Source organism: Sabethes cyaneus, chromosome 1 (assembly GCF_943734655.1).
Source record: "Sabethes cyaneus chromosome 1, idSabCyanKW18_F2, whole genome shotgun sequence".
Classification (NCBI taxonomy): Eukaryota; Metazoa; Arthropoda; class Insecta; order Diptera; family Culicidae; genus Sabethes; species Sabethes cyaneus.
This window is the reverse complement of record NC_071353.1, coordinates 168837994-168862574: the sequence shown is the minus strand read 5'-3', so window position 1 is coordinate 168862574 and position 24581 is coordinate 168837994. Positions and strand designations below refer to the sequence as shown.

Sequence of the window (24581 nt, the reverse complement as noted above, 5' to 3'; positions counted from 1 at the left end):
CCTCCTCGTCGAACTAGTTGCGAAACTTCCTCCACATCTTCAATTAGAGTGGGGCACAAATCTTCAGCGCTTTCCTGAAGTAAATTTGAAAACGTTCGGAAACTTTATGTCGTGTGTGGTGCAATCAGTGAGTAAAGTGACTACATATGCCAGCAATAATGCTGGTAGTCGGAGAAGGCAGGAGTAACGAGTGGACAAGAGGTTGTATTATGAAAGTGGTCAAGGGGGTAGACTGTAGAATACGGCAAGCAATCGCACAAACTGCGAGGGGGTTGATGCGAAGGCCAGTAGCAAAGTTGGCAGTTTTAGAGGTTGACGAAGGTTGTAAAACGGGACCTGGTGGCCAGTTTTACGGGGGAGAGAATGTTAATACTGGCAGCACTTCTGGTCACGCTACTGTAACGGTGGGCATCGACCCGTCATCGAGATTGTCAACTGGACGTTGGCATTAGCAACTTCCTGTTTCATACATAAAGCAAACGTTGAACAGTTCAGTTATATTTTGTGTGAGGTGAGAAAGCTGCTAAAAATATGTTAAATATTTATAAAAATTGAATTATTTTCCTATATTAAAAGTAAATTTATTTTCTCTCTTTTATTAAAAAATACCTAATTAAAATCATGCAGCTAAAATAATTAGATAACCTACTTAAAACTAAAGTTTAGGTTAGATTTGTTCCTAAGACGAAGATACACGTGCAAACCGATTTTTGTGAGTGATTAAACTAATATCTATGCATGCTAAACTTCTTCATGCTAATTATAAATAAATCTACAGCTAAAGCTGCTGCTACTACTACTACTAAAACAACGGAAGCGAGTTTCGTTGTGGCCAGCTAAAAGAAATCCTTATCTCACGGAACGTCTAGGAACAGACGTCGTCCGCAAGAAGCATGTTAGATTTCGTGATGAGGATCCCGTTCCTTTCCACGCTCTTCGTATTGCACCTTCCAAGGTAATGTCGACTAACAGGTTAGTGAGTGTATCTTTTTACTCCAGTCCATTTAATGTCACGAAAGCGGTTGAGGTCTCTCCCGCTATTCTGACGCATGATTTTGACTCATCCAACGCGTAATTAGTTTCGTCGGAAAACCATGTTCTAGCAGCCACAGCTAATTTCGTTTGACTGAATCGTAGGCTGCCTTACAGTCCACAAACAGATGATGAGTCTGCGAATTGTACTGCCGGAACTTGTCGTAGATTTGATTTGTACAGTCACCCAGGAAACCAGAATCACTTAGATAGACTCACATAAAAAAAATTACGTGAGGTGACCATGACTCGTGAGAATATTGTGACGCTTGTCGTTGAGTCGTCAAGGGTGACGGAGCCAGTGTGTGCCCAATCAGTTTTGTGGGAAAATTTTATTCAAATATACAATTCATTTCGCTTAACTGAATCGTACGCCGCCTTGCAGTCTATGAACTCTACGATGGTGAGCATGTAACGTCGTTTATCGATGCGAAGTTGTTGGTCAAGCTGGTGTTGAAACATACAAAATACGTGCTTCTCAACACCAGCATAAAACGCTTTTATTTACTGAATAACCGAGTAACCTCAACGGATTGGGGATGCTATAAGAAATTCCCGACATGCTTTTGAAATTTTGTAGTTTCCGTAAGGATTTCGTAGTGTTTTATATTGATATCTTTCCTAAACTGAAACGAAATCAGGGGACCGTCATCCAACCCGACAGTAACGGCCGTTTGCTACTTTTCTCTCACAGTTTTATTAGTACGTTTAAATATATGCGGTCTTCTTTTTGTCTATTTTTGCTCTGTTTCTCCAAAGAAAACTTTATCATTCATCGAAATTACAAACATGACTTATGCACTACTGTTTTTTTTACTCCATTGCGTTTATTTTTCTTTATTTCAATTTTTCCATCACTTTTTTTTCCTCTTATCGGCTCTCCATTTTGTTGTCATATATTATCATTACTTTTAGTATATAATTATTACTTCTTAATAATCCCTACTATTAATTATTTAATAAACAATCTCCTCCTGCCGCGCGCAACGTCTACTGCCCCACACCTACCGGGGGGAAGAAGGAGGGGGGTGAGGGGTTTTAAATTGGGTTTGTGTGGGTTGCGGAAGAAAGGAAGAGAATCATCAGCAGCAGGGAACCACCGAGCGAAAGGACACACACACACACACGGAGAGTGGGAGAGAGAACAAAACGGAGTGAGACCTTCATCGTCTCTCGCCTGAGCGACAAAAATAATAATAATAATATACAGGTATTAATCTTTGACTTTGTGTATAATAAGTGGTTGTAAATATAATAAACTCAATCAACATTCACAATTAGGGAGTAATGTACCGCGCAAAAATTAGTTAATTATGTATATATAATTGTATTGGCAAAGTTGAACAAACGCGCGCGCTTCTTCTACACATGGGTTTTGGGTTTACACAATAGGCTAGCGGTTAGGAAAAAAAACCGAACTCCGAACACAAACGCTTGGTCGTGCCACTACCACACGGAGAAATTTTACACACACACACACATGATAGGCTTGGTTTGTTGGTTGTTTGGTTACTACCCGGTTGCGTCGGGGAGAGACGTTAGTAAACGATTAACGTACTAAATAGATAGATTAGTATTTGTTTGTTTACTCTGCTGTTTATGTAGTGGTGTTTTGCTGCATACTGGGGGGGGGGACTTCGAAATGAGTTGAATTCGAATTAGGTAAGAATCAAGCGAGAACATGAAACCAAACTTTGGCTCCTTCCATTCACCGGACTGTGAGTTGATCTGTGATGTTCAGAATTACGATGGTTGTTGGCTCTACTCGGTTGTAATCGCACAGGGATCTATCTTTTTTTTTCACTACTTTTCGTTCACAATAATTTTTCCTATTGTTTGTTCTCTTATTTGGTTACTAAGTGTCGCGGTGTGTGTGTGTATGAATGAGTGTATTTGCGTGTGTGTGCGGATACGATGGCGTGTGTGAGTTTGTAGTTGTGTGAGCGATGAATGAACCTACGTGTAAAATATTTAATTTAATAAAAAGATTTCATTTCTCACCATTAATCATCTGCACGGGTGTTTGTTTCTTTAATAATAGTAATTGGTTAATATCGAGGCTAGCCGTTGTTATAACTCCATATCCTGCGCTTCGTCTTCACTGAAATCGGACATACTGGACTCACTGTCGGAGCTTTCTGTAGGTTCCTGATCGCGCAGGGCTTCCTCGGTGGCGTACCGCCGCACATAGTCCGCTACCTTCTTCTTGTACTCTTCGGGTTTGTGTAGGTACATGGCGGCTGCATCGCCGTTCAGGGGATCCACCGGATTCGGATAGGTAAGCAGCTGCGGCAAGAACGATTCGAAAATGTTGGACAAATCGTACAGCGCCGTCCACGCCTGATTGATCACGTCCAGGCAAACCGTGCCGGACACTTCGTCGATGTTTGGGTGGTAAATTTTGTTCATGAATCCAATACTCGGTGACTTAAACGGGTAATGCTCGGGCAGGTGTACACGCACTTTCCACACGCCACCTTCGTACGGTGTCCCTCGGGGGCCGAAGAATTTTACACAGAATTCGTTCAGCCCGCCTAGGATGGTCACTTCATGTTTGCTCTCGATCAGCTTGATCACGTCGGTATCCATCCGACGCTTGCCGGCACTAGGGGAGGACATTTTTCCCGATTAACAATGACACCCAGCTGGAGGGGTGTTTATCTGCAGTTTCTGTAAAAAAAACCTACAGTTAGATTGTGTAACAATTTCCCGAAACTCCTCGAAAGATCTTTCACCGAAGATCATTTTCCCGAGAGATATTAGCTCGAATGTACCAATTCCCCGAAAAATATTTCCCTGAATGTAACAGTTCCTCCATTTTCCCGAATGTATGATTTCCCCGAAAGATCTTTTCCGGAATGTACCAATTCTCCGAAACATACTTTTCTAAATGTCGCAGTTCCTCGAAAACTATTTTCCAGAATGTTCCAATTCCCCGAAAATCGCCTTCCCGAAAGTACCAAATGTTCTGGTGATCATAAAGCGAACGAATGTGTTTTTTAAAAATGCGTTAACTGTGATCAAATGAATCGACAACGAAAGTCTACCTGCGATGCGACATGTTGACATCGCTCACTCAGCGTGGAGTGCCAGCTGTCCAATGCCCACAGTATTAAGGGATTCCTTGAACCCACTGAACGCGACTCCTCCTGATCTTTCGAACGCTTCCAGCTCGTCTCAACTATCAGCTGGGCGATCATCATCTGAAGGTCATATTGGGTGCGTTAAAGTTGACACTATAGAAGCCCTCGAGTTCCGGTCCGCATCTATAGCAGTCGTATTGTTTTTCCCGCATGCAGCTCGGAATCTCTACGTGAAAGGAGCATTATTTCTGAGCTCTCAACACACACCAATGACACGGATTGTATAAGAGCGTATTATCAAAATGTGCGAGGTTCTGGGACTAAAGTAGACGACCTGTTTCTTGAATCTAACGACTGTAACTATGATCCAATCATGTTAACTAAAACCGGATTAGATGGCTGCATCAATTCCTTTCGGCTGTTTGGATCCGCCTTCAACGTTTATCGATGTGTTGGTAGTTCTTTTGGTGGCATATTGATTGCCGTTGCTCTACAGTTCCCTAGTCCGATGGTCGATCTAAACCATGTCACGAACAAGTCTATGTATCTGCTGCTATCAGAGGCACTAAGTTTTTGCTTGTAGCAGTTTACATCCCTCCCCGCGGGAATTACAAACAACCGCAAATTTCCTGGTTTAATGGGTAGGATGGAGTACAGTACGACAATTCCCTCCTGCTTCCTGCTGCTAGTGCTGCTGTGGTTGATGAATTCGAATTCCTAAACTTTAAACAAGTAAATCCACTGAGTAATTACCTTGGACGAACACTCGACCTCGTTTATTGCCTTCCTGATCAATTGATTTGCGCAATATCTCCACTGTTTCGCGTCGATCCTCACCATCCTCTAGTTACCAATATTGGAATGGCACCTTGAAATGGACGTGGATGATATGGCATTGCAGTTTCGCGATGCTGTCTGCAGTTGGCTGAACGGAAGTCTACCTAGAGTTAAACCTCGTTAAAAACCCTGCCTGGAGTACCAGTGAGCTTATTTGTTTATTTATTTGTACATCAACAGGCCTTGTGGCCCAAATGATAATTTAACCTAAAAACTACGCGCTATTGAAAAAAAGCGATTTTTCAGCACGTTACGGCTGACGTCAAATTCGAAGCTGGTGTAAAAGCGGTTAAAATGGCGTTGGAGACCGGTAATCGTGCTGAAGCTGCTGTAGTTAGTCCGTCGATTCGGCACGTGTAAAAAGTGGCTATTGCGTAATGTACGACTCCGGACGTGAATATCAAGGTTTTGCAATATATACGGGCAATCCACCCGTGAGGTCAATAAATCGGAAACAATTGTTGCTCTATTTACATCGCGACGAACATGTAGGGGGTCTAGGTCGATGAGCTTACAGCGTTGTTCGTAGCTTGGCAGCTGGAAAGGGTTATTCCACGGAAGTTTCCGAAGAGCAAAACGAATGAATCTCCGCTGCACTGACTCGATTCGGCTAACTCCATTTTGATAGTATGGGCTCCAAACTGGAGCACAGTATTCAAGGTTGGAGCGGACTAATGCACAATAAAGAGCTTTCAAGCAGTAAACATCGTTGAAGTTCTTGCCGATGCGCATAATGAATCCGAGGTTTCTGCAGGCTTTGTCCACGATGTACGCGATGTGCTGTTTGAATGTAAGTTTAGAGTCGAGCAGTATCCCCAGATCCTTGACGCAGTTTTCACGACGTAATGGCGTATTTGACAGCTTGTAGTCAAAAGCGAACGGGCTCAGCTTTCTGGAAAATGTGATGACTTCACACTTGTTGGGGTTAAGCAGCATTCGGTTGTCGACACACCATTTATCAAAGGTCGATAGTTCCTCCTGAAGGACAGCGGCGTCGGATAGATTTTCAACTTTTGAGTATAACTTGAGGTCGTCAGCAAACAAGAGTCGCGGACCATTAAGCAGGTAGTTGACGTCATTAAAGTAGATTAGGAATATTAAAGGACCAAGATGGCTGCCTTGTGGTATTCCAGAATGAGCAGTGAACGATCCAGAGAGACTGCCCTCAATGTTCACCTTTAAGTGGCGATCGGATAAGTATGAACGGAACCAACGCAGCAACGGACCACCTATGCCAAGCTTATCCAATTTAGCAATAGCGATTTGGTGGTTCAATTTGTCGAAAGCTGCGGAAAGATCAGTGTAAATGACATCTGTTTGCGACCGAGCATCGAAACTATTTATCACGTAGGATGTGAGAGTCAAGAGATTGGTAGTCGTGGAGCGCTTGGGCATAAATCCATGTTGGTTATCAGAGATGTACGGTTTGAAAAATGCAAATACTGGTTCAAACAGGGCGAGCTCAAACAGTTTCGAAATTGAGTTTAGAGCAGAGATTCCTCGATAGTTATCTACGTTTTTCCTATTTCCCTTTTTATGCACAGGGAACATGTAGGCCGATTTCCATGCTGAGGGAAAGACACCTGAGTTAACGGATAAGCTGAAAAGATGACTCATTGGAGCAGCGATAGCGTGGATGCATTTTTTCAGGAACACAGGTGGTATACCGTCCGGTCCAACGGCACGAGAAAGTTTCAACTTCGCGGCGGCCGATGTAACCATCACTTCGTCGATGGTGAGGTTGTTCAATGAATGACCCAGGAAAGGAACACACTCGGTCGCTGTGGATATCTCTGCAATCGTCAAACTTGCATCAGTAAATACACTGGAGAATTTCATCGAGAACAGTTCAGAAATTTGCTGAGAGTTGCTTGCCGTTTTATCACCCAGGAACATAACCGAGGGTAGACCGTCATCTTTCCGTTGCTCGTTGACATATTTCCAAAAGGATTTGGGGTTACGCTTCAATCTTCGCTCGACATTTCTCAGGTAGTTTCGAAAGCAGGAACGACTCAGGCGTTTGTATCTTATATTAATCGACAGGTAGTGGTTGCGGAGGGCTAGGGTCCTGTGCCTCGTAAATTTCTTTAGAGCCGCTTTCCTTTCGGATTTGAGACGTCGCAACATAGTGTTTAGCCAGGGTATCTGGTACTGAGCGGGAGCAGTTCTTTTGGGAACGTGACGATCGATAACGTAGTTCAGGATATTGGAGAAGGTTGTGGCAGCAGTGTTTATATCGTCATTATCTAAAACTGTGCTCCAGTTGATGCTGCCTAAAACATTTAGAATATCCCCAAAATCAGCATGGGCGTAGTCGTAGAAGACGGCCGGAGGCGCAATATTTATGTCACGGATAATTTGTTGGCTTGTAGTAATTAGCAGACCTGGATGATGCAGAACATGCTTGACAAGCGGGGTAGGCGCCATCGTCACTTCCGGGGCCTGACTACGAACACTGGCGAAGCATAGATCGAGGAGGCGCCCATTTTCGTTGGGTATATCGTTTACTTGTTGAACGGTTGCAGTACTATAGCAATCGAGCAATTCAATATTGATAGGCGATAGAGTTGACGAACCCATGTCAGCGTACAGGTACCCGTTGCCGCGTTCACGCCACTTAATGCTTGGTAGATTGAAATCGCCCAGAATAATAATGTCATCCGACGCAGATGCCATCGATGCTATTTGGTATACTGAATTAATATGTGCATTCAGAATAACCGGGTCTCGGATGCGGTCAGGAGGTACGTAGATAGCACACAAGAATAGTCTACGGTCAGAAAGTTTGATATTTACCCATTCTTGCTCGACCGGTAACCATTCGACGTTTTCGATGACGAAGGTCTGCAACTGGCGGTGGACCGCAATCAAGACTCCGCCTCCCGTAGCTTTGCGGCTGTTGAGCACACTTCGATCACAGCGAAAGACTTCGTAGTTCGGCCCAAATATCTGCCGAGAGCACGTACGGTTGTCAAGCCAGGTTTCGGTCAGCACAATTATCTCGTACGGGCTGTCGGCGCATGCTAGCAGGTAGTCAGGAACACTCGTGTTCATACCACCAACGTTCTGGTAATAGACGTGAACGGGATGGAATTTCAAGAGGCTCGATGGTAATGAACTAGAAGTGGAGAGCGGATCAACAGTGGGGCTGGGATCAGCGATTTCAAACTTGCCTGGAAGGCGATTCTGGAAGCCCCGTTCCCTGCACCCACCAGCAGGACCGGGACGACTGCTGGTCGCTGGCTGGAAGGGCTCGACTGCGGCGGGGGGGTCGGGGGCGTCCATAATTCCATCTGTAGTGCGTCCCAGTATCACGTTGGGCGAGGAGACATGCGGATGTCTGAGGTCACGGTCATTCTGGTGGAATGTCAGTTCAGCAGTTGGAGTGTCGTCATCAACGTGTCGTTCAGTAAGAACCGATGTCGGAACATGCAAATGTGTAGTACTGGAAACACGGTACGAGTCAGTCGCCGGAAGTATATTAATAAATGTGTACTTGCCGTGGAGAGAATTTTGGAAGCCCCTTTCCCCGCACTCACGCGTAGCTGCGCAGTTTTAGATCTAATTTTCATGTAGATAATGTCAATTGTCAGATGAAGCGACCAATATACAATATATAATTGGCCGAAGACCATTTTCCCCGAATGTTATGTGTTAGGTATAGATCTATAAAAATGGATTTCTGTCTGTCTGTCCGTATGTTCCTTATAGAATCAAAAACTACTGACTTTTTTCCGACTATCACTCCGCTATGAGTCTATGGAGGGCACTCGTCGATTCTGCCACGAAACAGAAGTGAAAGTTCAAATAATGTAGTAGCCGAAAATCAGGTACCTTTATGGACAGCCTGGACACGACTGGCTCTCAAGCCCACTAAATGTGTATCCAAATTAGCTTCAGAGTACAGCACAACTAAGGGAACTTTCCCGCGAAAACAAAGTTTCATTATTCAGGGTACCTGAACACTGGTTGGTTGGTAAACGGCTGGATAATGCGGAATATAGACCCCATAGTGGTCGTTAGCCTCTTATCCAGCAACTCCGATCTCGACCTCCTCGAGGTACCAGCCGGAATACGAGCAAACTTAGCGGAGATCGGGTAACCAAGCCCGGTGGAAACTAAGGTCGTATACTAACCGGGAAGGAGGTATAGTGAGTCTCGGCACTATAAGATGGCAGCCCCATCGCGAGACTCGGTAGTGTAGCCCCAGTACGGCTACACACCTAAATTAAACTTAAACTAACAACATTCAAGCATATTCGGAGCGGAATATTCGGCATCGACCTAGGCGACGGAACAAGGACGACGAATGGAAACTCGGAACTTGGAACTGCAGATCGCTAAATTTTGCAGGTTGCGAGCGGGTGCTGATTGAACAGCTGGAACCCCGCAAACTCGGCATCGTAGCTCTGCAGGAAATCTGTCGCAAAGGAGAGAAGGTATGGAAGATCCGTGGCGGAAAGGCCCAGTTTTACCAGAGCGGTGGCGCTACCAACGAACTGGGAATGGGCTTTGTAGTGCTGGGCGGAATGCAGGATCGCGTGATAGATTGGAAGGCGATCAACGAGAGAATGTGTGTATTGAGGATAAAGGGCCGTTTCTTCAATTATAGCATCATTAACGTGCACTGCCCGCACGAAGGTAGACCCGACAATGAGAAAGAAGCGTTCTACGCGAGGCTGGAAGCAACGTACGACAGCTGCTCGTCACGGGACATCAAGATCGTCATCGGGGATATGAACGCCCAGGTCGGTAGGGAAGAAATGTATAGACCGGTGGTAGGACCCCATAGCCTGCACACCGACACGAACGATAACGGCCAACGATGTATAAACTTCGCAGCTTCCCGAGGCCTGGTGATCCGAAGCACCTTTTTCCCGCGCTAGGATATCCACAAAGCCACCTGGAGATCACCTGACCAACGTACAATGAACCAAATTGACCACGTTCTCATTCTCATTCGTTCTCAGGGCCGGTTTTTCTCTAACATCACGAACGTACGCTCCCGTCGGGGTGAGGATATTGATTCTGACCATTACCTAGCAGCAGTACATGTGCGCTCAAAGCTGTCCACCGTATACCGGACACGTCAAAGCCGCCCTCCTCGGCTGAACATCAGGCAGCTAGATAACCCGCAAGCTGCCGAGAACTACGCGCGAGTACTGAATGAGGCACTGCCTTCTTCCGAGGAGTTAGGAGCTTCAAATCTCGAAGACGGTTGGGGCAAAATACGCTCGGCCATCGGAGAGTCCACTAGCGCGGCACTAGGCACTGAGCCTCGGAGTACACAAAATGATTGGTTTGATGGGGAATGCCAACAAGCGGTGGAGGGGAAAAACTGCTTGGAAAAAGGCTAGCAAAGGCTCTACACTGGGTTATTTCGAGGATTTGGGAGGAGGAAAAGCTACCGGAGGAATGGATGGAAGGAGTGGTTAGTCCCATCTACAAAAAGGGTGATCGGCTAGACTGCTGCAACTATCGCGGTATTACGCTGGTAAACGCCGCCTACAAGGTACTCTCCCAGATCCTGTTACGCCGGTTGTCACCGATAGCGCAAGGTTTCGTAGGGAATTATCAGGCGGGTTTCATGGGAGCTCGCGCAGCTACGGACCAAATTTTTACTATCCGACAGATCTTGCAGAAATGTCGGGAGTACAACGGGCCCACGCATCACATCTTTATTGATTTCAAAGCAGCATATGATACAGTCGATTGAGACAAGCTATGGCAGATAATGCACGAGCACGGTTTTCCGGACAAACTGACGCGACTGATCAGAGCTACATTGGATCGAGTGATGTGTTTCGTACGCATCTCTGGGACACTCTCGAGTCCCTTCGAGACGCGGCGACGGTTTATCCTGCATGCTGTTCAACATCGCTCTTGAGGGGGTGATCCGACGAGCGGGCATCAAAACGAGAGGCACGATTTTTACCAAGGGTAGCCAACTTCTAGGCTTTGCAGAAGACTTCGATATCATAGCCAGGAACTTTGCGATGGCGGAGGCAATCTACGCCAGACTGAAACCGGAGTCTAGGAGACTTGGGCTCAAAATAAATGCGTCGAAGACCAAATACATGAAAGGAAGAGGCTCAAAGGAAACAAACGCGCGTGTCCCACGGACGGTAACCGTTGACGGCGACGAACTAGAAGTGGTAGAGGAGTTCGTGTATTTGGAATCGCTGGTGACCGCGGACAACAACACTAGTAAGGAGATCCAGCGGCGCATCCAAGCGGGAAATCGGGCCTACTTTGCCCTTCGTAAAACGCTACGATCAGGAAGCGCACGCCGCCGCACGAAGCTAACAATGTACAAAACTCTTATTAGACCGGTAGTTCTTGATGGACTTGAAGCCGTGACGCTGCTCACGGAGGACATACGCGCCCTTGCCGTGTACGAACGGAAAGTGCTGCGGACGATATTTGGCTGAGTACAAACTGAAAGCGGAGAATGGCGAAGGCGTATGAATCACAAGCTACAGGCACTGCTTGGGGAGACTCCCATCGTACATCTAGCGAAAGTTAGCAGGCTACGGTGGGCCGGACACGTCGTAAGGATGCCGGACGACAGTGCGACGAAAACAGTCCTCTTCAACAATCCCACCGGCACCAGGATCAGAGGGGCCCAACGTGCACGATGGCTCGACCAGGTCGAAAGTGATTTGCGACTTCTGAGACGACCGGTTGCGAAATCTGTCGATAAAGAACGGTCAAGTCTTAACCCTCTCTGTCCGAGGGGTGTTTTGAAGGTTTACAGTTTTTGATCATGTGAAAAAGCTATTAATAAGCAATTCGTCAAACACAACTATACATCTTGTAAAACAATGTTTCTACTACGTTATGGAATCAAAATATCCATTTTTAAATGCCTTAAAACTTTTAATGGCCATTTTTAGTATCGGAAGTCATGGAGCACCTGTGCTACCATGGGACAGAGAGGGTTAATAAAGTTTATGATCCAGGGCTTTGCTTTGTACTACGCGTAAAGGTTTTTCAGAAAAATAGTATACTCTGGAAAACGGAAAATCGTTTTCGGGGACAAGATATATTCCGCAAGATGGTTTTCACCAAAATGCAAACAATGATTCCAGTGATGAAAATTTTTGGACAATAATCCATTCTGGGAAATGGTTTCCTGGGGAAATGGTACATTGCGGGAAAAATATTTCTGGAGAATGGTACATTCTGGGAAATTTTTTTCCAGGGGATGGTTTTCGGGCAAATGTCATACAACCTTTTCTCATAACTGCCTCCCCAAAAGATTATTCCACGAATGTACCAATTCCCAGAAAACCATTTTCCCGAATGTGTCAATTCTTCGAAGGCTCTTCCCAATTCTTCGCTTATTTAAGCTTTATTTTTCCTTGACTTCACGAGCCAAAAACGATAACTTTGTAAGGAAAGGCCCTAGAGATTTGCAATCTTCTGCAAAAACGTGTATTTTGAGTCCTTTAATAATCGCCTAGAAGCTAGAATCATATATTCCTGTAAAATGCAACTAACAAAAGCTAAGTATGAAAAACCAATTTTTAAAGAAATTTTAAAGAATATGCTCTATAGATCAGCACTCGATAAAGATTGAAATTTTATTTCTTAAGCAAAGTTGCTTATTTTTATTTTTACAATATTTACAACTTTGCCGAAGACACTATGTCTATAGGGGCCATCCATATACCACGTGGACAGCTTAGAGGGGGTGGAGGGTATGAAAATGTCCACGCTTGTCCACGGAAGCGGGGAGGGAGTATGGAAAATGTCCGCGTGGACAAGTTTTTTTTTTCATTCAGAAAATAGAAATTAGAAACAGCAATATTGAATTAATTCTACATATTAGCATTAACCATTGATTAGTGATTGTTTTTGGGCTCAAATAAAGTTTTATCTTCTAAGCCTAAGGCATATGTTTACCTAAACACATGAACCGAGCATTACGAGAGCACATATCTGGCATAAATCTTGTTGAAAAGATTAAGCCTGCGCTAGTACTCATAGATGTTGATTGCCTAGCCTGACATTTGATGTAATGGAATAATAAAGATATTATTATATTTTTACAACCCTTACCTCCTTTGGGAAATGATAAAGGTAACGGAAGAATCCACTAATATTCACCAGTCATGTGACTTAATTATCATTTAGGTCGCGCTTGTACCAAATGTGGATTGCATTTTGCATCCATGGGTAACGTATTCCCAAAAAGAATTCGTCTTTAGAAAATTTTACGAATCATATCGCGTCGGAAAGGTTTTGTGTTGTGTTGAAGTAGACGGCCAAGCTGAAGTGCTCCGGTTAGACAAAGATACTATGGACAGAGAAGAATCGTCAAGCGAAAGTCAAGCTGGAACGAACATTCTTGCAGTCGATAATAATTTGCAGTAGACAAGATCACAAGAATTAAGGTAAAACGGTACTGAATCCCAACATGGCCGAAAAATCGATGCGGCCATGTTGGGATTCAGTACCGTTTCACCTTAAGGTCCTAACAAGTCGCATAGAGATTTTAATACAATGCATGGAATGCATGGAAAAACTCCAATTTCCGCAACGACTAAGAATTCGTATGCATTGCGTCGGGGCCTTCAGACTGGACTTTCCTTTCACGTAAGCTTTTTTAATAAATACTGCATAAATCAGGTTGAAAACTAAATTTAGCACAATGCATTTCTGTTTTGTTAAATTCTGCATAAGAAAAAAAAATGTCCACATGGACAAACCAGAGAGAGGGGTGGGGGTTGAGCCAATGTCCACGCTTGTCCACGGAGGAGGGTGAGGGGGTTGAAAATTGGTATTTTTCTGTCCACGTGGTATCTGGATGGCCCCATATTTCTTAACACAAAAAAGTTATTTTTTTATTTTCATTATAGTACGCGATGACTAATTTTTGACAGTTTCAGATTAAGAGGGATATTCATTCGGACAAAAGTGCTGAGGACCATAAATGATCAAATGAAAACAAGAGACACTAGAAAAACTGTGTAGACTGGCCTCAACCACGAGCGCTAGTTCTTTGGGGAGCCAAAAAGGGCCTACATTTCAGTAAAGCATTAACAATAACCCAAGAGCACAACGTTTATATATGTGATTGTAATAGCCAATGCCTCAACACGCGAAGGAGGTGTTCTAATTGCAGTTAAAAAAGAACTCAAAAGTAATCTTGTACATCTCCCTGGTAATGAGCGTTTGGAACAAGCTGCAGTATGTCCGGAATCACCGAAACAGTGTGTTTATATTTGCTGTATTTATATTAAGCCTGGCTCCGATGCGTCCATCTTCAGTGAACATTACGCCTGTGTTCAAAGGTTTACTGGCCGTTCTGAAACCACTCCGTGGTTATGCTCAGCGAATTCAACTTGCCGAATTTTATATGAAACTTTGATTACGATATAAATAGCCATCTGCCGAAAAATGTATCCTCAGAATAGGAAGCCACTCTAAAGGAATCATTGTTAGAAAACGCCAAACCAGAATGGCAGGCTGCTTGACTTGGCTTTTGTAAGCAATGTGAATTGCTGCGAAGTCATTGAGCCACCATCACCTATTCTAAGAATCTAACGCGTACCACAGACCCTTCATTTTAATACTTGACGTTCGAAACACCGATAAAGCAACCCCTCTGGACGCGTGGCGACATAATTTCTACTACATACTTTTCCAAGGTTCTCAACTAGGTCCCGCACTTGTTAGTAATCGAGAAAATGAAGAGCATTGCACTACCATAATGGATTACTGATAGTCTATTTTCGTACTTAACAGGCCGCACTGGTTGGGTAAATCTAAACAAAAGCAAATCGTACTGTTTCGATATACCTTCTGGGGTCCCTCAAGGCAGCATTTTAGGACCATTAATTGTTGTACTTTTTGTAAACTATCTCTGTGATAGCCTGGAATCGGAAAAACTATTATATGCGGATGATCTGAAAATCTTTCGTAAGCATATGCTGTGCTTGGTTTTATTCGACGCAACGCTTCGGTTTTCAGTGATATATATATATGCTTCAAAATCGCTCTTCTGCTTCCTAGTTCGCAGTATCTTGGAATATGCAGCACCAGTGTAGGCGCCGTACCAAACAGGATAAATTAAAACGTTTCTTTATCCGTTTTGCTCTGGGTCGTTTGCCATGGAACGATCCTCTACGGCGTCCAGCCTACGAAAATCAGAGTTGATTGATAAACCTGAATACGCTTGCCGAAAGACGAACATCTCTAATCTAAGAGACTAATCGTATACGACCTTTTAATGGGAATAATCGGCAACGGCAATCTCTTGGAGGAAATTCACATACGTGTGTCCCGTCGAATTCTCCGGTCTCGAATGCTTCTATGGACTGCAGCTCACCGAACCCAATGTGGACGAATAATTCCCTAGATTTGTGCTGTAGGCTGCGCTGTAGGGGAATCACGAGTTCCATTTTAATATTAGTAGATCTAGATTTAAGAACGAAATTTAAAATTATCTGTTGATTTGCATGCAACATCCATGGCGAAAGCAGTCAAACAACTACGCTCGATGCTTTGTTCGTACTGCTAGCTCCATCCCGTAGCGAAGTTCGCATTGGGGAAGCACTTCATATCTGTTCAATATAGCCAATCTGGCATTTACAAGACCCTCCCCCTGCTAGAAAGGCGAAAGCGCTGCGCTGAACAGAAGTTTGGTTCCGGCCGCCCAACAGTGCTGCGCGACCGTAACGTGCGTTTGGAGCTTCTGGACCGGGAGGTCGGGGTAACCGGTTAAAAAGTGAAGCAGGACTTGGCCAAAATAAGCGATGACTTCAAGTATATCTTCCGCGGCAAGTTCCCAAAGAAGATCCTTCTGAGGCTGACGGTCAGCGATAAGAGAATGTTCATTGCTTCCTTTGGGGGTTACCGATGAACGAGGAGATACGAAGATACAGTATGAAGTACCAATCGAAAATTACTGCCTTCTTCAAGAAGTATCGCGCAAAGGACGACGTCTTTTGACCGGAACCGGCCTTGGCCCATTGCAACTAGCCGGTATAGCACGCACATAGCAATGCGGACTCCATTCTTCACTACCTCAGGGTTGGCTTACGCTCTTGGCATTAGGCGCAAGCAAACTCCCTCGCCTACTTCCGCCTTCCAGGTACCGCAACGATGTCACTCTCCCTTCTGGATTTTGGATAGATGCGTTTGGGCGTCGATAGACGTTCCTCGGGATTATGCTCAAGAGCGAGTTTTCGAGATAATATGAGGTCCTGTGAACACAATGGGGGGAGTTAGAAAATGGTGGGTGTTGGTCAGTGGAGGCTGTTTTCCTCTTAAATCCGGCTTTCAATTTTACCTGAACGACCTGTTTATCCGGTACGATCATCTTTACTTTTCCTACTTTGTGGCTCTACTGCTTTGTTTTACGTTTGTTTGCAGTTTTTCACCTTTGCAATCTTTTACTTTCAGGTTATCCGAATTATTCGATCGTTCAGGATGGCGGGTAACACTTCGCGCTCTCCAACAGCCCATTTTCCGTCGTTTATAGCAGTTTTCTTCAGCCGTCCGTACTCACGCATGGGTCCACACGTGCCATTTGTGGGATTTGTTAAAGAAAGGAGATAGCTTTAACCAAAGACAACTATTTTCTTGCCTTTTTATTGATTAAATACGAGCTAGCCGCGTTAATCTCGGCATTCTTGGGTCGCCATACGGTCGTTGGTTACACCATCATGCCAAGAGATCACTAGAGGAAATGAACCGACTTAAGACTACACATTGTGCCGACGATCACCAACTCTCCCAACGTCCCCCAGTTGATACCAATAGAAAATTATTAGGCAAAGCTCAAATGGAGCATTTACTCCAATAATTTTGTGGCCAAAACGGATGAACTTTTCGGGAAAAGGGAGAATTTGGGTAAACAGTTTCCAGGGAAGCAGTACATTCAAGGAAACGGTTTCGGGTTTTGCACAATCTCACAATTATTATGTCAAATATTTCCAACTAACACCAAGGTCTTATACCAACAAAACTAAACACCTGTGCTTACATCCCGAATACTTCTCACGTGAAGGTTGGCTCACAGACACCAAGTAGAACACTTGAACGATAAAAACCCAACCCGTCTGGATTGACCCGCACAGAACTGCCTCCTAGTAGCAAGAGTATTCAAATCAGAACCACCGACAACAAAAGAAAACACCCCCGTTTTCGATTGAACATTAACTCGATTAGACACAATCAGCTCCGACCGACCATCCATCCATCCATCACGACAATCGATCCAACGATTAAATGTAGCACTCACCGCAGCATATATTATTTCCGAACCGAAGAAGACATTATTCGAACCTGGCTCGGCTCTCTTTGGCTCTCCCCTCGAAAACAAAACCACTCAAACGAAAACAACTGAGCCTCCTCGGCCTCGCATAGATTATTAGGCAGGTATTTGTCGTTTCAGCCCACGAAACCAGGCAGGTATATCGCGAAATAATTTATCAAATAGCCTAGATTAACTAATCACTACCCACCGTTTGACACTGACACGGACCTGATGTAACCTTACGACGAACCGTTTACACAAGTATACACCCGTTTACCCGTACCCTCAAAGCTCTTTGTCCCTGGAGTTTGCCTTCCTCCTATTCCACTTGGTTGGTACCAATCAGCAGTGCAAAAAAAAAAAAAGATTACCTGTGTTTATTTTCCTCAGAGCTGCGAGCTTGTGTCTCTTCTGCTTCGATATTGCTGACTCTGGCTGCTGCTAGCTCTCGTCGATATGCTACTGCGACTCGACTCGACTGTGTTATTGTTATGCTCCTGCAGCCCGTCCGTTGTCGTTCGTCTTCGCCGTCGACGATGTGCTCTCTCACGGCGCTGTTGTTGTGCACCAATTTTGTTGTTCGATTCGATTACGCGGACGGGGTTCGCCTTGAAGCAGTATATTTCCTCTCTCGCACGCACGCACGCACGCACCAACCACTACGCAACAACAGTAGAAGCAGCAGTTGGTTCAGTACAAGTAGAGCTCTGCTGGCTGGCTTTACGCGGACGACAACGACGACGACGACAACCGTATCACGAGGAGATCCTCCCTTCTGGCTGCGCAAGCAACAAAAATAAAAACAACACCAGCACTACCACGGCGGCCACCAACCTCCTCGCTACTATCGAAGCAAACTGCGGGAGAATGAGCACCACAGTTTCTACGCCTGAAGTTGCACACGTTTTGCTTACAGTGCCAGTTCCAGAGTTGCCAGCTGCGGTCGGTGTTGATAACTGCAACAATATAAGGGTAAAAATTTGAAAATAAATCAATGAGTAAATTAGGAGTTTACAGAACTTCTTCTATCTGAGTCATTGCATAATGTAAGTTCATTTTGAATCCAAAAATGGCTAGTAATTTGCAGTTTATGCATTAGGATAACCAAATTCGTCGAAAAACACCCGCGATACGACCATATCCGCGAGATTATAGGGTATCGGTTATTCAACGAAAATAAAATTCCCCGCATTTTCCAGGTGTATTTTGAAAAAATATGCGAGATTTCTATGTGAAACCATCATACCATTTACGAGAAGGAAAAAAGTTACATTGAGTAACATAAGATTGAAAAGAACACCCTTGAAACTTTCAGACACTGTCAAATACCTTGGAGTATTTCATGACAGACAACTCAATTGGAATACACATCTAGAGCAAGCTGTAAACATAGCTACAAATGCTCTATGGATTTGTAAAAGAACTTTTGGTAAGCAATGGGGACTGAAACCGAAGATGATTCAGTGGATCTATTCGGCTATTACCCAGGATTACCTATGCCTCGTTGGTCTGGTGGCCAAAAACAGAAGAGAAAGCTACTCAGAAAAAGCTAGAAAGACTTCAAAGGCTAGCCACTCTCTCAATAACAGGTGCAATGAGAAGTACACAGTCGAAGGCATTGATGCTTTACTTTATATGCTTCCACTGCATCAGTTCATACAATTAGATGCTGAAAAGAGTGCTCTGAGGATCAAAAAATCTATGAACCTCTTTGATGGTGATCTCACAGGTCATCTCAGTATTCGAAAGACTATTAGTATTAATCCTCTGGTAATCAATAATGAAGACTGGATGGCGAAAAAATACAACTTTGACCGAATTTTTCGTCTAGGGTAACGACCCCAGAATTCGCCCCTTTTATCAGGTTTTTATGCTGTAAAATGAATAAATCGCCATATTATTATAAAATCAGCCCTGAACTCAGACAAGTAGGACTATATATTAATATTCTATCTATTTTGGCTATTAGGAATCGCGAAAATTGAAATTTGATAGCAAAAAAGCCAATTTTGTGCAGGAACCTCTAGTACCACATTTCGCCCATAGCGATCCAAAATTCGTCCCCCATGTGACCCAGATTTCGCCCACTTGTTATTTGTTGCAAATTTCCCAAATAACCTCAATTATTTTGTTAGAATTGTTGTTACTATTATTTAACTTTAAGATTATGTCTATCCAGTCCTTAATATGGCAATCAATTTGTATCAGGAATTCGTTAAATGTTAATCTAAATTGAAATAAACTGATCATCACCTCCTGATACCTGATTCAGTAAAACTAAAAAACACAGAGAAGGTGGGTTTTTACTAAATGTTTATTTTCATTGCAGTAAAATAAGGCTTTTGACACTCGTCAAAGATATTTAAAATGAATAGTGCTTTTTCTGGTCCTTTGTTGAATTCATTTTCACTATTGATATGTGGGCAAATAAATACAATTCAGTGCCTACAGAATGGTACAATGTTTATTTTAATAGTTTAAATAAACTTAATGATTACTTATATCATTGTTTAGTAATTTTTTGGGAAAGAGTAAATGTTTACTGTGAACAATAAAAAATTAGTTGAACTGGAAAATCTTGATATTCGGCTATATATATTGACTAATCGAAGGTGAGACTCGAGTCCACAACCTAACCTCTTCCCCAAGAAATAACTAAGCTTAACTGCTTAATATAGTCAATAAAAAGATGAAGAAAAAAAATTGTTTAGTAAATCACTGTCTGTAAATGGGTATGTCGGTTTACAGTATTAAATATTCCTGGTAACTGGTAAGCATACCCATCTTACCTACTCAACTAGGATATTTTTTGACATAACTTGGAATTCTTAACTAGCATTTTTGGTTAGACCGGGTTTGTAATGCTAAGCTATTAGAATTTTCATGATATTATCGAAATATTCTATTTTATCAACACGATTATTTCTTTGTTGTCTGCATTGCACATTAAATACTTTTCAAAGTTTTATTCATGACAGATTTATTCTCATGACAAGAAAAATTGTGATTTTTGAGAATATTATGCGCGTCTTATTAATTCGTGCGGTTTTAATCTTATTATCAATTTCGATGTCGATTATTGCTAATTCAACAGTTCGTTTGGTAGAAACCCCATTAGCCCATGTTTAGCAGGTAATTCTTTTGTTAGACGAATTCAAATGAAGATATGATGTGCTTTCTGCATCAAAATATTATTTATTCTTTACTTTTTACTCACCATTTTGATAAACATAAATCAGCGAACAAACTAATCGATTGTGACTTGCATTTGCTTATGTGTGGCATATTTGCATATATTTGATAGATGAGGGCGAAAACTGGTTCACGCAGTAAGTTCGGCTAAGTATATACAGATTCGACCCGGGCGAATTTTGGAACTCATTTACAATACTGATTTACAATACCCAGTTTTCGCCCAGTGCATTTATGTTCTATTTTCAGCAGAATTGCGATAAAATATCAAAATAAAAGCACAATTATGAAATTTGAAACAGATATAACCAAATTGATGCGAAAAAAGTGCAGATACGATTTTCCATTACTTTTCCTCAATTTTATTTTTCGTGCTCGTTCTTGAAAATGGAAAAATCGCGTCTTAAATACATTACCTATTTTTCAAACCACATTAAATCATTAAAATACATAAAACAACACAACGAATTCTATTCAAATAACTGAAAACTGAGTTAAAATGAATATAAATTAAACTAACAACTTATATTTCAACTATATATTGAGTTAAATCACGGGAATACCAATGGGAGGGCGAATTCTGGGGTTCTTACCCTATATGAGCCTAGGCGTGATTCCTGGGAAGACGGTGGTCCCGATCTTCGCCAAGGCTCGACTGTTTCTTACACAGATGGTTCAAAAATGGACAACCAAGTGGGAGCAGGAGTAACTGGCCCAGGAATAGACATGTCCATTTCTATGGGTAGATGGCCAACTGTATTCCAAGCAATTTTAGAGTGTTCTACTGTGTGCTTGTGCAGAAACTATAGACATTCAAATATATGCATCATGTCCGATAGTCAAGCAGCTCTAAATGCTTAAGTCGGCGACATGCACATCAAAACACGTCTGGGAATGTATTCTATCACTCCAAAAATTGTCTTGCCGTAAGTCAACTTATATTGGGTCCCAGGTCACTGTGGAATTGATGAAAATGAGAGGGCTGATGCGATTGCAAGACTCGGATCCTCTCATCAAATTATAGGACCTGAGCGCTTTTGCGGCCTATCTGCTTCTGCCTTAAAAATGGAACTGAAGGAATGGGAATGTACGAAAGTGGAATCAAATTGGAATAACACTTTCAATGCTAGGCAGTCGAAACGGTTTATCTCTCCAAACATTTCTATGACTCGTAAAATACTGGAGCTTTCAAAGAAAGATCTAAGATCTAAGAAAGAAAGATCTATACTGGTTTAATAACAGGACATTGTCAGAGCCGCTATCATCTGAAGCTTATGGGAAAACTTCAAGATGATATATAGTTTATGCTATTGCCAGAGGGTAATGGGATTAGCTGATTTGTTTGTTGGATCACATGGATGGACATAAATCCACTTCAAACTTTTAACTTTGCAAACTAGTAAGCGTGAAAGGTTGGTCTAACACAAAGCCCAATTTGTCCGACCGGATATTTCAACGTCACATGTCTCAACGATGACGTGGCTACCTACTTGTCGCCAGCTTTTAATATTCAGGACAAATTAGGGTTTGCGATTCTATCGACTCTGCCGCTCCTAGTCTTGTTTTTTATGACTTGTTTGTTAGATTGAATTAGGATTTTGATCCTGAAATGGTTTCTCATCCGAAAACAAATTAAACAGGGTGTCGACTCAAATTCAAAAATAAACTTCCCTGACTTTCCCTGATGCATCAAACGTTTTTCCCTGATCCTCAAACTCACTTACAAAGCATGTTTGGGCGACTTCTGACCTTAGCTTTTTACCCTCTTGCATGGCTTATGCGACCTTCTGAAAACTAAAGCCAGATTTTCTAACGTTTTATGAACACATTCAAAAGATTCTTAAGGAAATTATTTTTGGTACAAAAACGGGCGTTTTTGCTGGCTTCGAGGCGCTGGAAGTCTTGCTAGATATGGCCGGGATTTTGCCAGAACGAACCAAGCGTCAAAAGCATTATTAGACCTTAGACTAACAACCCACTGTACCCAAAAATGAAAAAAGTTACTGAAGAAGAAATCAATCTGAATTATTGGAAACGTCGGACACGAATCGGAACATGGAATATACTGATCCTCGTCCAGCAGGCCAAGCTGACTCAACTTACAAGGTAAGCTGGCCGCCTGATGCTTGATCCTGGGGCTGCGGGAGGTCCGCTGGCCGGGTACTGGCGAACACAAGAAATCATCTGCTACTCAAGAAAAAGGAGTTGGATTCCTACTGACCCCAGGGGCACATGCGGTCCTGATGGAGTGAGAACCGATAAACGAAAGAATGATCGTTGCCAGATACAGAACATGGTTTGGAAACCTTAGAGCAATCCAGCGCTATGAACCAACAGATGCAGAAGAAAGAGAGTTCCTATAGCCAGTTGAACAGTGTGGTTGAGAAAATCCCGGAGGGGGACATTCAAATCCACTTGGGCGACTTCAACGCGAAAATTGGCTTAAACAACGCGGACCTTGAATGCACCAGACCACATAAAGCCACGGGGGTTTCCCCCGTGACGACCGAACAGAAAACCAAATCGACCACATATGCATCAGCCGAAAATGGCGAAGGAGCCTTCTTGGTGTCCGCAACAAACGCAGCACTGATATTGCATCCGACCATCACCTTGTGTTCAACGACGGGAGAAGAAAGTAGGGTTTCGCTACGACGTCCGCCGATTGGAAAATTCTGAGGTGAAAAGGGTTTTTGTCGAACAACTTCAATCCCGAACCTCGCAATTGCCACCTAGTGGAACCGTCGAAGAGCAATGGAGTGGCATCAAGAACGCCTTCATCGCGACCAGTGACGAAAGCCTCAGCAAAGCGCGCAGTGAGCGAAGGGAGTGGATCTCGGATGAATCTTGGAGGAACATCGACGAGCGGAGAGAAGCAAAACAGTGCTTGAAATAATGGACAGCCTTGCCGGAAGGCGAATATAATAAACGCATTCAGCGCACACAATTTTATCCCTGGTACCTAGTATTCTTTTATCTGTAACCCCATGGACATGACTACTGAGCTATTGACAGTGTTTATCTTTCTCAGTTTTCTATCCTTCAATACAATTTATTCGTGAATTGCAGTGCTGAATGACTGCTCGTCTAACCTGTCAGTCAATTTTTGTGTTTTTGACTGATTTTGTAGGTATCAAAGTTCAGTTGTTAAACTGCCTGCTTTTTAAAACCGACCAAATCGGCCGAACTGACACGAAGCTTAAATATCATGAATTTAGAATTTATTTACGTTAGTGTTCTCTGTGGTCCTACCTTGAAGCCAACTGGAGGGTCACATTTCATATAGGGTGTAAACCAGTAGTGGCAGTAGTTAGTACCTATAATTAATCCTCGGGTACAATTTGAGCTTTTATAAGCCTGTAGGGTAACCAACATAGTTTGGATCCCATCAGCAGCTGTACATAATTTGGAAACTTACAGCAAAATCAAATGGAAGGTACATATCTTAATTTCGACGTTTTCAATAAGCTACTGTCTATTATACGGTTAACAACGTATAAAGTTGCCACCATTAGTAGACCATCTCAATGCAAAACGCACTAGAATTTCAATAATGGATAAGATTATACTACTATAAACCACTGAGTCCATAAAAGGATGTCATACATTCCAATCTGATTATATGTATTATATGCAAATAAAGAGATGTGCAACATAATTCAGTTCAATATAATCCACAAAAAACATCTCAAGTACTAAAGTGATTACTACCGGTAAACATATCCTATTCTATGTAGTTTCGTCATAAGTCACAAATTTTACTAATTTTAACTCTCCTAATTCAGATTCAAGTCGAGTTATCCTGAAACAACAAAACTGGCAGCACTACCGCGAATCGGAACAGAAAAATAAACTTCTTTCTCTGTCGCTCGTACAACCTGTCTCGTTCACTCGTTCTTTGTTCGATCAGCACGAGCAAATTATGGGAGAAGGGAAGGCAAAGAATACAATATTGCATATTAAGAAAATTGCTACGATTCGCGATAAACACCATCTAACTGCAACGACTTATTTTAACTCGATTGAAACCCGATAGGATAAAGATTGGCAAACACTTACCACTTACTTCCAGACGTAATCCGAACCTTTAAACACTTCCTGCACGCCACACAAGTCGGAGCTAAGTTTGCCAATGATGAGGTGAAAACAGCTGAAAAATTATCTCTGCC

General features: G+C 43.0%; 2 protein-coding genes across 2 annotated transcripts; both read right to left on the bottom strand.

Annotated features, from left to right (window-relative positions):
• Positions 1 to 901: 901 nt before the first annotated feature.
• On the bottom strand, positions 902 to 24581 carry LOC128733199 (ubiquitin-conjugating enzyme E2 H). Its single transcript, XM_053826879.1, has 3 exons — positions 24472 to 24581; positions 17592 to 18176; positions 902 to 3702 (listed from the first exon to the last, which is right to left on the bottom strand). Exon 3 carries the CDS (start codon positions 3649 to 3651, stop codon positions 3103 to 3105), a length of 549 nt encoding a protein of 182 aa, XP_053682854.1. The 5' UTR covers positions 3652 to 3702; positions 17592 to 18176; positions 24472 to 24581; the 3' UTR covers positions 902 to 3102.
• LOC128732421 (uncharacterized) lies at positions 3764 to 8245 on the bottom strand. Its single transcript, XM_053825669.1, has 4 exons — positions 8126 to 8245; positions 6495 to 8018; positions 4080 to 4235; positions 3764 to 4000 (listed from the first exon to the last, which is right to left on the bottom strand). Exons 1-4 carry the CDS (start codon positions 8243 to 8245, stop codon positions 3764 to 3766), a joined length of 2037 nt encoding a protein of 678 aa, XP_053681644.1.